The sequence below is a fragment of the Cydia fagiglandana genome, chromosome 2 (assembly GCF_963556715.1).
Source record: "Cydia fagiglandana chromosome 2, ilCydFagi1.1, whole genome shotgun sequence".
Lineage (NCBI taxonomy): Eukaryota > Metazoa > Arthropoda > Insecta > Lepidoptera > Tortricidae > Cydia > Cydia fagiglandana.
Genome location: NC_085933.1, coordinates 5227682 through 5246413, shown reverse-complemented (window position 1 = coordinate 5246413; position 18732 = coordinate 5227682). Strand labels below are relative to the sequence as shown.

The following is an 18732-nucleotide window of genomic DNA, read 5'->3' as shown; positions in this document are numbered from 1 at the left end:
CAAAGTTTTGTACGGAACACTAAAAATTACCAAAATTCCTAAACGAGTGTGTAATGTCACACAGACATTTGGTAATGCGTTCAGATACCACGACCATTTCCAAAGTATACCGATTTACATACGTAAAAAATTAAGTCAGCCTAGGTAGAGCCTTATAATAAAAAATAAGGTGCAATCATGTTAGTTTCCTCAGTAAGTTTTAATAAAATATTTTTATTTTGGCGCAACGGTGCAGAAAACACAGCAAATATTTTTCGGTTTCGTAACTCACTTAATGTCAGTGTCAGTCATGTGTCATGTCTGTCGTTGCCAAAATGGTTTTGTTATTCATGTTCTTCATGGAAAAACAAATAATTTGTTGAAATTATACCAATTTAAATACAATCGTATTAATATAACTACTTTTGTAATATCAATTGGATATTATGTAAAACTGGATGACTTAAATTCTTCGGAGCTAACCCTTGCAGTAAACTAATAAGGATATTTTTGTGTTATCAGTCAGTTATCATTTAAGGTGTATTTGATTGTTATTCCACAATGTCGGCGCTGCTAACTGCGGACTGGTTCCAGTTGGATTCCTACTACAGGTCAGATAATTATAACAATATAATATTTCACTTTTTATCCGCTTAGAAATAGTGAGGAGATATGGGCGTATGTCATGTATTTTTTAACATTATCTACCTACCTACCAAGAGACTGATAATCGCAATCATTCTTATATTTTCATATAATTTTAAACTTGACACACTTAACTTAACAAACACTGTATAAATTCAATATGGTAATTAATGCAGAAGGTGCCCAAACTTATACCAAGTTTATTTATTATTTAGCAGGCAGGCAGTTATCTTTCTCGTTTGGTTGATACCTTGCTATTAACAAATAGCATAAACATTTCAAACATTGTATATTTTGTAAACCTGTGTTGTGTACAAAAAAGTGATTACATCTACTACTACCATGACATTAATGTTTATATTGTAGGAAGTCATGAGCTGGTAGCTTTCTTGTTTAACACCCATACCATACACTTACTGTGTTGTGATTTAGAAAGGGAGTGCTGTCATCATCCTTAGCTAGCACTGGATCACAGGTGCCATTTAAGAAATTAATTAAGCTTAGGATAAAGTATCTACAAGTGTATTTTATATGACAAACATTTTTTTCTTTTTCATTTACCTAATTTTCAATAATTTAATATACAGTAGAACCCGGTTAATACGATCACGTTTAAAACGATTTCCCGCATGATACGCCATTTTACGCCGGTCCCTGCAATTTTAGGCCTGTTTTCATACATTTTCTCACGGTTAATACGACTCGCGTCCCGCTTAATATGCCATCTAAAATTCCCGTTACGCACCATCTGCACGTTTGTGTTATTGCTATAACCATCGTACGGTCGTATTGTTATGCAATACGCCGTTAGTTAATATTTTTTAATGTGTTTATTACCTACCTTAGGTTTTTTGTTTTGTCTTTAATATCTTTTGTCGGGTCTTTGTCGGCGTGAGAATGCTATGCCATCTGCTTGACGGTTGTGGACCACGGAGGTTTAACCGTGTGTGAACCTACCCACACTTAGATATCATTCGCTCATTATCACCGCTGCAGTGTTTGTACATGAAATAATGAATGAAATGAATGAATGAAATAGCCTTTATTTCAGATAAGTATTTTGTAGTACATTTCATTTTGTTGTTAACTTATATATATATATCTAATCTAAATTTATATCTGTATGCCTTTTGTAGGCAAAGGCCTCCATGAAATAATACTAGTTTTTATTTCACGTTTAATACGATTTCCCGTTTAAGACGCGTATTTTGCTAGGTCCCCTCAGAATCGTCTTAAGCGGGTTCTACTGTATTATTAATTACAGGCGTTTAGAAATCTACAATATGAACTGGTCCATGGACGAGGGCCTAGACAACATGATAATCAGTGGAGCCCCATACGGGGGGCCTATTGCTGTGGTGCGGGACCGGAAGCAGTTTGGCAGGATTGCAACCACTGCCAAACCTGTCATAACAATTTACAATTGTGTAGGGAACGTTATATCAAAGATTCTGGTTAGTAAGTTTCTTTATTATATCTTAATATTATTTTAGAAATATTTTCTGTCTTAACCTTTTGACCGCCAAAGATGTCAACTTCGTGCATTCCCGCAAGGTTCACGATGATGCGGCGCGCACGATACGCGCGGCGTTCAAAAGGTTAAAAATATGCTCTGGAAAATAACTCAACCTTAAGAAACTTTTCAATAACACCAGTGGTTTAACCACACATTTAAAAGTGTTTTTTAAGAGTATATATGATGGTATATGTAAATAATTGTTTGATTGGCAATTTACTACCCAATCATCCTGCCTTTGTACAAATTTTGTATGAAAAAGCTGGAACAAAGGGGTTGGCAGTGATTTTTATAGATAGCGCCAGCATAGATTTAATCTGTCTAGTTAATTTTGTTCTATGAGATTTGCATCCAGACCAAAAAGTTGCAAAAAATTAAAACAAGATTTTAACAACACTGTTTGTAGGTAAAAGCTATGCTGGCGCCATCTGTAAAATAGTCTGGCCGGCGAACTCTATAGAAGCAATCAAACTGTTTGATCCACAATGGTGTTGGAGCATTCCATGAAACTATCTACCGTTTGTCCCGTACAAATGCGATTTTTTGAAGATTTGCAGGTATGAGAGTTACCGTTTCTATGACAAATGGTCAAAGATATACACAGAAAAATAATCGCCTGCATTAAATGTTGAAAAAAAAAGTCGGAACACAGGAATTAAAATGCGTTTGTATGGGACAGCCTGTGGAATGCTCCTGTTATTAAAACATACTACATATCATATGTGACATTTCCAGTGGAACAGTGGAGTCCTAATCCACATGGGCTGGTCGGACGGGGAGCAGCTGCTGTGTGTGCAGGAGAGTGGGGATGTGCTGGTTTACGACATGTTTGGCGCCTACCAGAAAACATTCAATATGGGACAAGAAGTTAGGGACACTAAGGTATCATATTCTACTTTTATGTACATGTTTATGTGTGGCTGACCTTCACAACTTTAATTTGAACTAGATTTTACTATGAACAAAAAAATTAACTTAGCTAAAAACACTGAATATAAATGGACTACTGTGTTTATGTAGAAATAACTATATAAAATTAAATAACTCCGTTATTACTCTTTCCTTAACTAAGAACATACTAGAATGAATAGAACTTATATAATGCACAATTATATTATATGTGCTGTTGCATTTTCCTACCCTATTTTACATATTCCCTAATATATTTTATATACTGTTTGTAAACAGGTCAGCAAAGCACAGCTGTTCCCAAACCCTCACGGTGTAGGACTGGCTGTAATGACCACCACTAACCGCATGTTCCTGCTGAGCAATATCTCTGAACCCAAAGTCAGGCCCGTACCAGATCTGCCACGTAAGTTGTTCAGTTTGCTCTATTTCTTAAAAAAAAAGTTTAGGTAGTATCCATAAAAATAATGCGTCGTATGAGAAAATTAAAAGACTGGCACAAGAAAGAAATGATTGGCGATTACTCCATTGACAAGAGTAAAGCTCTTAAGTTATGATGATGATGAATATGGAGAGATTGATTCAAGAAGCTGTCGCGGATTTCGTATGAGAATTTTAACAGTTTAATGCAAATCTCGCCGTAATTGGTTATTTTATTATGCTAGGCTATTTTGTGGGTTGAAGAATCGCAGTTTTTGCGTGATTCCATTTTGACGTGATTAAAGATTTCTAGAAGCATACATTGACAACATGTATGAGCAACATTAAAATTGTCATAAAAGTGTCCTAAATATTTTAGAAATTTAAAGTGGTGGGAATAATTTTATGCCTATACACTCCTATCTGCCTGTGTGTCTTTCGATACAGTGCTGTACCTGAAATTACTAATGGTGTTTTGTTCTAGGGGCCAGTGAACCAATCACATCGTGGTGCGTTCTGAGCGCGGGCCTTCGCTCATCGGCCGTCATCGGCTTTCTCGTGTGTCGCAACAAGGAGATATACAAGTGTCAGCTGGGAGAGCCCAGGCCTGTGCTCATGGTATGACTTTATTTAGCTTTCTTTCTAGGCCAGGAATTGCCAACTAGTGACGCATTAACCACTTGAAAGTTTCATCTATTTTACTTGCTCTCAATATTCCGCGAAAATCGGTTGAGAAATGTAACCTAACCCTCTATAACAGCCAGGCGAGAGTTTTTGTGCTCCATCTGAAACGGAGACTCTTCGCCGCGTTTCTCACGCGCTCGGTCAATTAAACTTCAGATGACGTTCGTTAATTTATTATATTCAAGTTGGTGCAAAGTTATCTTAGACGGACTGTGGTAAACAAGTCAACAGCAAACTGACAAATTATCTGAAATCTCAATACAAAGCGAATATGACTCAACAGCATTAAAGTTTCTAAGTAAGTTACTGTTCGACATGACGTGTTCACACACAAGGAGAACTGGAAACTAATTAATGAAACTATCTAAGTATCATTGTTGCTTGCATATCGTAATAACTTATCACTTAAAATAACGTATCTATTGCGTTTTTATATTATAATTGGTAGGTACATTAACTATAGATTAAGAAATTTTGCCTACATGAATATGATTCCGTTTTGGAACTTATGGCTGCCGCCGTATTTGCAACAAATACCTATAATAATAGATATTCTAATAAATTTTTAATTAAAAAAAAAACATTTACTGACCTGATCTCACATACTTACTAAAATTCAAGCCACAATGCTATTTCATAGTCCTAGAAAAAATACCGTCAATAACATGTTATTATAAACAAACCATTTTTTAATATAAATTGCGCCTTATCAAAGGGACTTATAACACCTATTTCTAAGTCAACTTAATACATTTCCAGCGTCCGGAAATCCGGAACCCGTACACACAGGTCCTGTGCATCGTGCCCTCGCAGAACGGGCGGCACGTGGCGCTCTTCACGGACTCCGGGTTCCTGTGGATCGGCTCCTCCGACTGCAAGAGCAAGTACGCGGAGATCGACACCGGCTGCATCAAACAACCTAAAGAACTAGTCTGGTTAGTGTGTCAATGATAAGATCACTGTGACAGTGACCCATACAGGCATCTGGGCGTCGTGCCCTCGCAGAACGGGCGGCACGTGGCGCTCTTCACGAACTCCGGGTTCCTGTGGATCGGCTCCTCCGACTGCAAGAGCAAGTACGCGGAGATCGACACCGGTTGCATCAAACAACCCAAGGAGCTGGTCTGGTTAGTGAGTCAATGATAAGATCAAGGTGACAGTGACCCATACACGCATCTGTGCATCGTGCCCTCGCAGAACGGGCGGCACGTGGCTCTCTTCACGGACTCAGGGTTCCTGTGGATCGGCTCCTCCGACTGCAAGAGCAAGTACGCGGAGATCGACACCGGTTGCATCAAACAACCCAAGGAGCTGGTCTGGTTAGTGAGTCAATGATAAGATCAAGGTGACAGTGACCCATACACGCATCTGTGCATCGTGCCCTCGCAGAACGGGCGGCACGTGGCTCTCTTCACGGACTCAGGGTTCCTGTGGATCGGCTCCTCCGACTGCAAAAGCAAGTACGCGGAGATCGACACCGGCTGCATCAAACAACCCAAGGAGCTGGTCTGGTTAGTGAGTCAATAATAAGATCACTGTGACAGTGACTCATACACGCATCTGTGCATCGTGCCCTCGCAGAACGGGCGGCACGTGGCGCTCTTCACGGACTCCGGGTTTCTGTGGATCGGCTCCTCCGACTGCAAGAGCAAGTACGCGGAGATCGACACCGGCTGCATCAAACAACCCAAGGAGCTCGTCTGGTTAATGATCAATGTTAAGATCACTTAGCGCCACTTACACCAACCCACTAACGCGGGGTTAATCGGTTAAACATTTAACCCAGTGTCAAATTGTACTGGTACCCATGGTAACTCCTGGTTTAACCGGTTAACCCCGGGTTAGTGAATGGTGCAAGTGGCTCTTAGCGACAACCCTCGTATATTTCAAATGCCGGCAACGCGCTTTTGGGCCGCAGGCTTGTTTGCTACCGTCGTGGTATTTATAAAAAGATATTTATTTTACAATTAAATTATAAATATCGACAGCATTATATAAGCGCCATCTGGTGAATTGTAACTTACTTACCTCAGAACTTTACTGTCGCTGATGTACCGCAAATCTTTCACAAAATACGACAAGTAAATCGCTTGAGGGTTTGGAGATAGGTAATTGAGAAAATTAATTCTAACAAACGCATAAACTCACCATTCACACTGTCTAACTGTATTTACCGGCTCCGTTCCGTCGGTCGTGGGTAACCAAGGAAAGCGGGTAGTCAATCGATCTCCTTCGAATAATTTCAAGTTATCATGTATTTTGTTCAGGTGCGGCTCCCAAGCCGTGATAGCCCACTGGGACGACATGCTGTGCATCTTCGGCTCGAAAGGGCAAAAGACGGAGTTCCCCTACGATGGCCCCTTCCACGTCATCCCCGAGATGGACTGCGCTCGTGTTGTGTCGCAGTACACACACGAACTTATAGAAAAAGTGCCGGTCGTTATTGAGAAGATATTCCGAATCGACAGTACTGCGCCTGGCTCATACTTGGTTGAAGCATCGAAACAATTTCAGGTGAGAATAGTTCACAGAAGACCGAGTTCCACTTGATCCCCGTGATGGACTGCGCTCGTGTTGTGTCGCAGTACACAGCTACACTCATAGAGAAAGTGCCGGTCGTTATTGAGAAGATATTCCGAATCGACAGTACTGCGCCTGGCTCATACTTGGTTGAAGCATCGAAACAATTCCAGGTGAGAATTTCTCAAAAAGCAGACATCCAGTCACCGAATGTTTTGGCTAGCCACGAGATAGGCCATGTCTTATGCAGATCTAAAATATTACTTTTAGTTAATCCATCTCATCGTTATAAGTTTACAGGCCTTTTGTAACGTTAACGTAATAAAAATAGGGTTCGAAAATACGACGAAACGTGCGGAGAAAAGATATGCACTACCTTTTGCCCTCTGTCTCGACTTGGTGGGGGTACGGTACGGCCGTGCCCCCAGATCGGAATTATTTTCAGCACAGCAATCCTTGATGTACCTTTAGATTTTTTTTTTTTTTTTTTAAATAATACACGTGAATAATTTTATTGATAAGTCCCAATCATATTTCCGATTAAAAACTAATACTTAACAATATCATTAAAACTAACTATAAATTAAAGATTTAAAAACTAAACTAAAACTAAACTAAACTAAATTAATAAATTAACTCTAAATTAAACTAAATTAAAACTAAGCTAAATAAAGCCACACCTTTAGATTGGTTTTTATTTTGTTGACTTTCTATCTTTCCGAAGTCTGCACCCACGGCGTTTGCGCGGTCTACGGCGTATTTTATATATCGCCGGCCTTATGTGCAAGAAGAAAAATTAAGTCCATCACAATTACAACTTAAGCAGGTTGTAATTGTAATCATCCTCAACATTCACAAATACAAAATAAAAATCAAAACACAAATAATATATAATACATATACTAATAGCGAATTTTCTTAAGTAGACTATTAATCTTTAGCTTTGTCTACACTCACCCTTACCTAGCTGCTGGACGAGAGAGGGGCAGACGCGCGGGAGGAGGACATACGACATTTTGAATTATTACCAATCCATCTACGGCACGATCAAGCTGCCTTGCACTTAAAATATTAAACCTATAAAATTATGTTATACACCGTGAAATTTTAGTGGTTGTTTTCCCGCGGCAGGGCGATTTGCTATCGGTAGTACTTTCGAATTATGATAGACAAACTTATAAATAAACTGTTTTCCAAAAAAAAAAATTACAAAAAAATTATCTAAACTCGAACAAGCGAAAAACAATAGTAACACACTAAAACTGCAAGTCGACGACAGTTCCCGATATTGTAAACAGATAAACAAATAAACAAGCACATGTTACTTTTTTAAACTGTGTAACAGGCTAGAGTGCTTTACTGTTTGACAACTGAAAATAAAATTTACTTAGACTGTTCCTTCACGATTAACAGTTGAAATAAAACCTTTTTATTAGTTTGATGATTGCCATTACGTTGTGTCAACTTTGGTAAATCGAATAATTACATCCTCTTCGCTTATTAAACTAATGTGATAACAGATCCTGTCAATGTCATCACTGCTATTTCTAGTAAAATGGATCGACATTACGAATATTCTAATTTAGAGTACGTCGCGATGGTGCAGCTGTACGCTAGGGCTAACTACGACTCCCACGCCGCCCGGCGACTTTACGCGGAACCGGACCATTTACAGTCGCTGCGTCTTCGGGGGATTTTAAACCCCCAAGTTCCACACGGACGAATAATTGTCGCCGCAACACAGCGGCTGCTTAACCACGGGCAGTTTCAAACGCCAGCACATGCACAGGGCAGAGGTGATTGTGTATTGAACGTGGCGGATTGCAGTTCGAACAATTATTGCGGTATCGGGAAGTTTAAGTTTTTGATCATTAAAAGCTTGATCTTAACTTGTTATGTTTACTTTTAAGGATCTGCAAACTAACTGCACGTAAAATGTGTGAAGGAAAAATAAATGGAACTACTTTTTAGGTTATTTTGTTTCATTCACTCAAAAGAATTAGGTACCTTACTGCAGTGCTACTACTGGTGTTAGGTCACTTTCGAGTTTCGTTCGACACATTTATAAATCTGGCATTCCTTAACATTATTAAAAAAAAAGATTACACATCGACTGTATATCGATAGCAGAATCATTTCGTTGCGGGAAAACAACCACTAAAATTTCACGGTGTATATACTCACTTGTGGAAGCTGATTATACTTATATATACTGCAAACCGTCTACTTCATTGAAGAGCACCGAATTATCCTACAATTTATGGTGACCCCGACGTGATCTGGATGACGCAACTGGAAGGCGAAGATATCCCGGAATAAGTGCATACGTATACTGGATCCGAAGGAAGTACGCCCGTTCCTTTTAGTGTTCATCATTTCCTATTTTAAAAGTTATTGTTCTCGACTTGTGTTAATTTAGTTCGATAATTCTAGTGCAATTAGTGCGGTTTGTGAGTTAGTCTATGTAGGTACCACCGTTTGCAAAATTATTAACAAAACTTCGTAATTCTTCATTCCTTATGCATAAATAGCATTTAAATTGCTTCTTTATAGTTCTAAAGTAAATAATACATACGTGTTGGTACCGTAAAACAATTAAATCTTCTATAAAATTCGACTTAAAAATTGTGTGTTAACACAGTGTTCCACAGTGTCCAACTTTCGTACTTTAAAGTTTCTAGTTTTTTCGTAAATAGATTAGTCCCGATTAAAAACAAGTACTTATAGGTAGTTAAACATAATTGCCGACTATTTCAGGAAATTAACGGGATATAAGCTGGTGAGAACTAGTGATTTGGTCAACTACACTGCACAGCGGTTTCCAGCAGCGGCGCCGAGTAACACCGTGTCGCTTTGCGTTGACCGGCCGGTACCTACCTATTGTGCACATCTGTTATCAGCGATCAGCTGTTCTACTCATCATTTACGAGGTTGGATTCACTTTAATTACTTTATAACTAACTTCTTTGTTATTTTCGCCTGCATAATGACCGAATTAAAGGAACTTTTAAAACAACGGGCCACTATAAGAGGCCGCGTAACATTATTTGAAAAGTTTTTAACGCCTTTAATGAGTCTCGATAGTGTAACTGAGCGTAATAAATTAATAAACAACGAATTAAGCTTAAGATTATCCAAATTTCAAGAGTTAAGTTACACTTTCGACGAAATTCAAAATAAAATTGAGGAATTAGACTCCGATACGTCAAAACAGATGGAAGAAAGGGAGCAAACGGAAAACCAGTTCTTCCAGCTGATTGGCACCGCTCAAGAGTTTTTAGATGCGTTTAACGATAGCAAAACAAAACAAGGAGACGAGTCTTCATGTCGTGGCAGTTCCACATCAGTTACAAATCACGTTAAACTGCCACCCCTGAAAATTCCTCCTTTTAGCGGTGATACAAATAAATGGCTTCAGTTCAGAGACATGTACTTATCTCTCATTCACAATAATGATAATTTGGACAACATAAGTAAATTCCATTATTTAAAATCATATTTGGAGGGTTCCGCTCTGGCAGTCATTAATTCGGTCAGCGTTTCGGCAGATAATTATCAAATTGCTTGGTCGTTGCTCTGTGACAGGTACAATAATAAGCGTCTATTAATTAACGAACACATTAAATGTCTATTTTCGATTGAGGCGCTCTCTAAGGAGTCCGACCGGGGCCTGCGCAACTTAGTTGATGCAATTTCAAAAAATTTAAGTGCTTTGAAATTGTTAGGCGAGCCAACTGATAGTTGGGGCACGCTTATTATTTATATAGGCTCATCGAAGTTGCACTCGGTAACTGCGAGAAATTGGGAGGAACATCGAAGCAAATTAGAGACCCATACTTAGGACGATTTTTTCAACTTTCTTCGTCAAAGGGCAACTGTATTAGAAACAGTCTACGCCGCCAAAACTTCAAATAATCAAAGCAATAATATTAATAAAGTTGAAAATCGTCACAACTTTAATAGGTCGAAATCATTCATTTCTTCTTCGCTCGATTCACACCCCCGTGGCAGTTGTTTGGCATGTAAACAAGATCATAAATTATATGAGTGCAACAAATTTAAATCGATGTCTGTGCAAGAACGAAATGCAAAGGTCTTTCAATGGAAATTATGTAGTAATTGTTTACGTAATGATCACCAATCGTACCAATGCCGGCTCGTCGCTGGTTGCCGCATCTGTAAAAGAAGGCATAATACTTTACTTCATAAAACAAACAACTTACCCAGCGGTTCCCAACCGCATCAAACACAATCATCATCATCATCATCGCGACAAGAGATACAAAATAACGTAGAATCGTCTGCGTCTACATCCTTACCTACCAATTCAACTTCTAACCATGAAGTACCTACCAATGCTACTGATAACGCATCTTCTGGCCCGCGTCCGGTAACTACACTGTCTGCTGGCTCCTCAGGCTTCGGTCTTCATTCAACAGCTGTAGTCGAGGTGTCAAACAATGGCAACATAATAAAATTGCGCGCTCTTCTAGATAATGGTTCGCAAACTTCTTTCATAACGGAGGCGGCTCGAGCTAAGATAGGATGCCCTACAATTAAAAAATTCAAGTGCGTGTCTGGTCTTCAAAATGCCATCGTAGGCACTGCCGAACACTGCAACGTACAAATAAGGTCTACTTATAACTCATTCACTACAAATGTTAAATGCTACGTCCTACCAGTCATAACTGACGTTGTTCCTCAACTTGAGATACGAGTTGACGAACTAGCCATCCCCGGCCACATACAATTAGCTGATCCAGACTTCTATCGCCCTGGAGACATCGATATTCTTCTAAGTTTGGAAGTCTTCTGGGACGTTCTGGGTACTTCTCAAATAAAACTCGGACCAAATAAACCAGTCCTCCACGAAACTGAGTTTGGATGGATCCTCGGTGGCCGCAATACGGGGAATGGTACAAAGCGTCCTAGCAAACCTTATTGCCATTTCAGTCAAGATATACAACAGCAACTTGTAAAGTTCTGGGACATAGAAGAAGTTCCTAAAACCCAACCTACGTCAAATAGCGACGAATACTGTGAAACCCTTTTTCAAGAAACAACGCAGCGTGAAGAGGATGGTAGATTTTGTGTTCAAATACCTCTATGCGATTCACCTGATGTCTTAGGCGACTCATTTAAAATAGCCGAACGGCGACTACATCAAATGGAACGTAAAATGAAACAAAAACCTGAATTTTAAAATGAATATTCTAAATTTATGCAAGAGTACGAGCGCCTAGGACATATGAGTGAAGTACCTAAGCCCGAGCGAGGATGCTACCTACCTCATCACGCTGTGATACGTGAATCTAGCGAAACTACGCGCTTGCGCGTGGTCTACGACGCGTCAGCAAAAACGTCATCAGGCGTATCATTTAATGACATTCAACATGTCGGACCTGTCGTCCAGGACGACCTCTTCTCCATATTGTTGCGTTTCAGGCAACACAAATATGTAGTGACAGCCGATGTGGAGAAGATGTATCGTCAAATTTTAGTAAAGCCCGAACAACGTCATCTACAAATGATTTTATGGCGTGAGCAATCTGATCAACCAATTAAAATATATCAACTCAATACAATTACATATGGTACATCATCTGCGCCATTCCTAAGTACACGGTGTCTAGTTCAGCTCGCCAATGAGTGCAGTGATGTAAGAGTTGCTAATGTAATAAAGCACGACTTCTATGTAGATGACGTCATTACAGGGAGCAGTTCAAAGGAGGACTTGTGCTACATAATAAATTCAATAACGGAAGTTCTTCATTCGGCGCACTTGCCATTGCGTAAATTCCGTTCTAACATAGGTTCCGTCCTTCAAGACAATTCTAATGCGTTGATACCTAAAGACCTAGATTTCAGTTCACAATCAAGTGCTTTAGGACTTAAATGGGATCCAAGCACTGATACATTTAACTTTCCTGTCGATATTAAACATTCGTCAGTAGCTACCAAGCGATCGATCTTATCGAATTCTGCTAGATTGTTCGACCCTCTAGGGTTGTTAAGCTTATGTACAATTGTGCCAAAAATAATTCTAAAAAATTTATGGCTCACTAAGTTAGACTGGGATGATCCTATTCCCACAGATTTATCAAAATCGTGGTTCAATTTTGTGCTAGGCCTTAAGAGCCTAACCAACTTTCAAATACCTAGATTTGCTCTCGCTGACGATCCCGATGCGATCGTTGAATTGCATACATTTTGCGATGCATCGCAAGATGCGTACGCAGCATGCGCCTACTTGCGCTCGATTTGTAGCTCAGGTAGCATATCAGTAAATTTATTGTGCGCTAAAACAAAAGTCAGTCCCGTGAAAGCTCAGACAATACCGCGTCTTGAATTATGCGGAGCTTTATTAGCTGCACGATTAAGCTCGAAAGTAATCGAAGCTTTCCGACTTACAGTTACCAACATCTATCATTGGACAGACTCATCCGTAACTCTAGGATGGATCTGTTCACCCTCGCATAATCTGAAAACGTTTGTATCAAACCGTGTCGCAGAGATTCAACAGCTTACTGCAAATGGATCCTGGAGACACGTCCCAGGTGTTCAAAACCCTGCGGACTTAGCATCACGTGGTGTAAGTCCATCACAAGTAGCTGATGCTAACCTATGGTGGCATGGCCCCTCCTTTCTATTAGAAGGGCCATCAGCCTGGCCAGAAGTCATTAAACCTAGTGCCAACATACCTGAAATGAAAACCTGCAAAACTAATACTAAACCTAAAACTACTATACCTATAACATGCACTACAACTATACCTATAACCTATGACAAATTAATAAATTTCGAAATGTTCTCTAAATTCACAATACTATTACGAAGCTTGGCTTATGCATTGCGTTTTATCCACAACGTACGACACTCAAGTAATAAAACAACTGGCCATCTAACTACAGACGAACTACAATTATCATTACATCATCTTGTTAAGCAACACCAAGAGGAGTGTTTCGAGCATGAACTACATCTACTAAATAATAAAAAATGCTTACCTTCAAAATCGCGAATCCTTTCTCTCAGACCCTTCGTGGATGAGAAGAGTATCCTCCGTGTAGGCGGACGTATTCAAAATTCATCTGAAATATTTAGTAAAAAGCATCCGATTATCTTGGATTCTAAAAATCGTTTCACCAAATTACTTTTCATCCAAGAACACAAAAAATTATGCCATGGAGGTGCTCAGCTTTTACTGACTAACGTCAGGCAATTGTACTGGCCTGTTGCTGGAAGAAGATTAGCCAAATCTACTGTAAACAATTGTAAAATTTGTAAAATCCTTAAAGCTAAATCTGTCATCCCAATAATGGGAAACTTACCCTCCGCTCGAGTCAATCCTAGCTTCGCTTTCGAGGTTACCGGTATCGACTTCGCTGGTCCATTCCCGACTCGCGATCGAAAAGGACGTGGTTGCAAAATAATTAAAAGTTATTTATGTATATTCGTCTGTTTTGCAACCAAAGCAATTCATTTGGAAATTGCATCAGACTTGAGTGCAGAGGCATTTATCATGTGTTTAAATCGTTTTATCTCTCGCAGAGGAAAGCCAAGCGTAATCCATTGCGACAATGGCCGAAATTTTGTAGGCGCAAATAATGAATTTAAAAGATTCTTAGAATCTTGCGGTGAATCCATCTCGTCATATGCTGCCGGTGAATTCATAAATTTCAAGTTCTCACCTGCTTATTCACCGCATTTTAACGGACTTAGCGAAGCTGGCGTAAAGGCTGCCAAGCATCATTTAACGCGTATGATAGGGAACACTAACCTCACCTTTGAGCAATTATCGTCTCTATTTGCACAGGTCGAGGCAATTCTTAATTCCAGGCCTATAACTCCCCTATCAGCCGATCCTACAGATCTTTACCCTTTGTGTCCCGGGCACTTCCTGATCGGCAAACCGCTCACTTCATTGCCATCGCCCACACTTACCGAAATTAACCCAAATCGTCTTAGAAAATATGAGCACATTGAGCAGATCCGACAACAGTTTTGGGAGAGATGGCGCACTGAATATTTGAACGAGCTACAGCAACGATCAAAGTGGCGCATCGACCAAGGAAAACTCGCTGAAGGCGATATGGTGGTCCTCAAGGAGGCTAACTTGCCACCACTCAAATGGCGCATGGGCCGCATTCATCAACTGTACCCAGGAGCCGATGGGATAGCACGTGTTGCAGACGTGAACACGTCCAAGGGTATCATCCGCCGCGCCGTCACAAATCTCTGCCCGCTACCTAACGATGAGCGCGAAGAAGCTACTCGAAAACCCACAGTTTCCGAGGGGGGGAAGATGTCTACACTCACCCTTACCTAGCTGCTGGACGAGAGAGGGGCAGACGCGCGGGAGGAGGACATACGACATTTTGAATTATTACCAATCCATCTACGGCACGATCAAGCTGCCTTGCACTTAAAATATTAAACCTATAAAATTATGTTATATATACTCACTTGTGGAAGCTGATTATACTTATATATACTGCAAACCGTCTACTTCATTGAAGAGCACCGAATTATCCTACAAGCTTAATAAATCACGAAAAATTTGTCGCAGAAACGCAGCCACAGGGCAGACGAATACATCCGCCTGGTGAAGCCCGACCTGGCCAAAGCGGTGCAGGACTGCATCGACGCCGCCGCCTTCGAGTTCGAGCCCGACGTGCAGAAGATGCTCATCCGGGCCGCGCAGTTTGGCAAGGTGAGTAGGAGAACTTATCAATACAGCTGGTTGCCATGGTGACGTATCCTGGGGTCATTCGAATACATCCGCCTGGTGAAGCCCGACCTGGCCAAAGAGGTGCAGCTGCAGGACTGCATCGACGCCGCCGCCTTCGAGTTCGAGCCCGACGTGCAGAAGATGCTCATCCGGGCCGCGCAGTTTGGCAAGGTGAGTAGGAGAACTTATTAATACACCTGGTTGCCATGGTGACGTATCCTGGGGTCATTCGAATACATCCGCCTGGTGAAGCCCGACCTGGCCAAAGCGGTGCAGGACTGCATCGACGCCACCGCCTTCGAGTTCGAGCCCGACGTGCAGAAGATGCTCATCCGGGCCGCGCAGTTTGGCAAGGTGAATAGAACTTTTTGGCAACTGGTTGCTATGGTTACATACCTGGGAATTAATTGCATCAAACAAGCATTTTTGTGATAATTATTAGACTTGCATGGATTTGCATGCATAACTGCATGCTTGGCGAATGCATCCTTACGCTGTCGACATGTCATACCTATAATCTGATTTGTCTTATCAAGTCATCATTTCTAGTCTATGATATTTTATATGTAGATAAGCCATACACAGTGGCGGATTTCCCATAAGGCACAGTAGGCCCGGGCCTAGGGCGGCGAGATATTAGGGGCGGCAAATTGTGACAAAAAAATTCGTTGATGATAACAAAAAATAACTCAAAATTAGGCCAGGCAACGAATTCTCAATAAAAGGTACTTATAGAGGGAAATGCTTTGTACCTAACTTTATTTGGACTATCTAGGAGGTGAACATATCAAAAGTCCCCGGCCGTAGCCCTTAAGCCGGGGGAAGAGAGAGGTTTGAAGGTCACATTTTTCAGTTTTTCGCTTATATCTCGGAAACTATGCGTTCTAACGACATGATCATTATACAAAATAAAAGTTGGTTAAATTTACTACAAGCTACAATTTTTACGATATCTGGAGGGCCCTCCACACTTGTGCGCGAATCGCGGCGCGAAGCCACGAACGCGAATGTGCCGTCGATTTCGCATATTGTTGACGCCTTCGCGCCTTGTTCCCCGTTTATAGGGTTCCGTACCTCAAAAGGAAAAAACGGAACCCGTATACTCGTACGTCTGGCTGTCCGTCTGTCACAGCCTATTTTCTCCGAAACTGCTGGACAAATTAAGTTGAAATTTGGCACACATATGTAAGTTTGTGACCCAAAGATGGACGTGTAACATAAATAAATGAATTTTAAATATGGAGGCCAGTTTTGAGAAAATTTAAAAATAAAGTTTTTCAAACTATATCGTGTTACATATCAAATCAAAGAGCTCATTGTAAGAATTTCGATTTTTTTAAATAATTTTACGATAAATAGTTTAGCAGTTATTCAAGAAAATAGGAAATAAATGTTTTTCTTACGTTTCTTTTTTAGATTTTTTGAATGTTTTTGTAGGTACATAAAAAGTCAATGTTATTGGTAAAACTGTCACTTAAAATGAATAAGTATTTGCTTATTCTTTTCGTAAACCTATGTTCCTATGATCATGTCACAAGGACGTATAGTTTCTGAGATTAATAAGCGAAAAACCGAAAAATGTGACCTTCAAACCAAACCCCCCCGGGGTACTCCCGCTCAAGGGGACTTTTGATATGTTCACCTCCTAAGGAGTCTAAAAAGGTTACCTACTAAGTAAAAAATGTGTCCCAAGCATTTCCCTTTATAATATATCTTTGCCTGATCTAAATGTAGTCAATATGATGGGTGCTGACGCTGAGAAAGGGGCGTCTACAAGGCTTGGGGCCTAGGGCGGCAAAGACTGCAAATCTGCCACTGGCCATACACTAACATATCAAGCGAAAAAAATGATGCCAACCAATGCTGCCAACGACACGGCAGCATTAGTTACAATTTGTTTACAACTTCATACGCAAATGCGTAAAAGAGACGGCACAATTAAAAGAATACCTAAGTAAAAAAGAGACGGCTAGTGTTTGTCACTTGCGCGTGAATTTGGTAAATCAGTGATACCGCCATAACACGACGGCAAACAGTGAATATGGCGCGAACCGTAAAACTTATTAAGAAAATAAAATATCAAAGACTAAGATGTTTGACAGAAGGTGCAAATCATTTTAATGCAGTTTTATGTAGTAATGTACTCGCTACCGAAGTAAAAAGTTTTCATATTTAGTTATGTAAATAAAAGATATTATATTATACTCTTTATTCATCATTTTTCTTATACTATAGAAACATTTTGACAAAAAGCAAACTCAATAACAACAAAATCCTTTATTTTACTAACAATTTTATGTTATTAATAATTGTTACTGTGTGAGAAAATGAAATGCCTGACAATAAATACTAATTTTGTAGTAATCTTTGTATAAACAGCAATATACCTATTTACTTAATTGACGCGACCCGGACAATAATATGGCCAATAATAATCTTTAATTTGCTAATTGTTGTACTTAAATACAAGAAAAAATGCGTTCAAGTAAAAAACTTCAATATTAAAGTTGAAATTTAAGTATATTTCTTTTATTTGTACGACAAGCACCAAACAATGAATGCAACTTACCATGACGCGTCTGCTATGATAATCTATGTACGCAGTTGGTGCGTCCTTGTCATTCTCGCTGATGAGAACATAAACTTATCTCGTTCTGTCAGCCGGCGAAAATGGCGGCTGGGTTTATTTAATTCAAGATTAAACCGAAGAAAAACGGGTTATTTCAGCTTTTACTTACCAATGATATGTGACGCCGTCAATTTTTTTGCGCTTCCGCGGATAATTTGAGCATTTCAACATAACGCAGGTCGGCATTTTGTTGCTTAATACACGTTATTTGTGGAAAAGTATTAACCGGTGTACACCTTCGCGCTTGCGTCAGGCAGACTGAGACAAACTCGTACACATGACACGAGGTGAGTGCTTCAATTTTGGAACGTGTATAACACATCTACATATAAAATATCATAGTTTCTAGTGCGAACTGCTAATAAGCTAATAGGATTCGCTATCTTCATCTGCAATACCTGATATTTAGATAGCATCTAGATCTCTTAAAGTAAGAGTGAATAGCCTGTTACTGAATCAGTAAGTATCTCTGTAATAAGTTCCGTAATAATTTAATTCAAACATGTCACTTACGATTACGATATTAATATTATTGAATTCCTAGATATTTATGAATTTTTATTACTGTATTACTTACTAGATAATTAAGATTATCAATATGTCCTTCACGGGACAGGCATTGCCTAGTGTGATGGTCAGTAAAATTGTATCCAAGAAAATATTTTTTAGTTATCTCTGGGCTAGCCTTGTCGTCAGTCT

General features: G+C 39.8%; 1 protein-coding gene across 1 annotated transcript in view; it reads left to right on the top strand.

Annotated features, from left to right (window-relative positions):
- The first annotated feature begins 305 nt into the window (after positions 1 to 305).
- Positions 306 to 18732, top strand: part of LOC134674578 (vacuolar protein sorting-associated protein 16 homolog) — a 30511-nt gene continuing 12084 nt past the window's right edge. The window contains exons 1-8 of the mRNA XM_063532698.1: positions 306 to 590; positions 1889 to 2078; positions 2876 to 3022; positions 3329 to 3455; positions 3954 to 4087; positions 4913 to 5088; positions 6421 to 6667; positions 15243 to 15386. Coding sequence (XP_063388768.1) covers positions 541 to 590; positions 1889 to 2078; positions 2876 to 3022; positions 3329 to 3455; positions 3954 to 4087; positions 4913 to 5088; positions 6421 to 6667; positions 15243 to 15386 — 1215 coding nt within the window. The 5' untranslated portion in view covers positions 306 to 540. The remainder of the gene's footprint in view (positions 591 to 1888; positions 2079 to 2875; positions 3023 to 3328; positions 3456 to 3953; positions 4088 to 4912; positions 5089 to 6420; positions 6668 to 15242; positions 15387 to 18732) is intronic.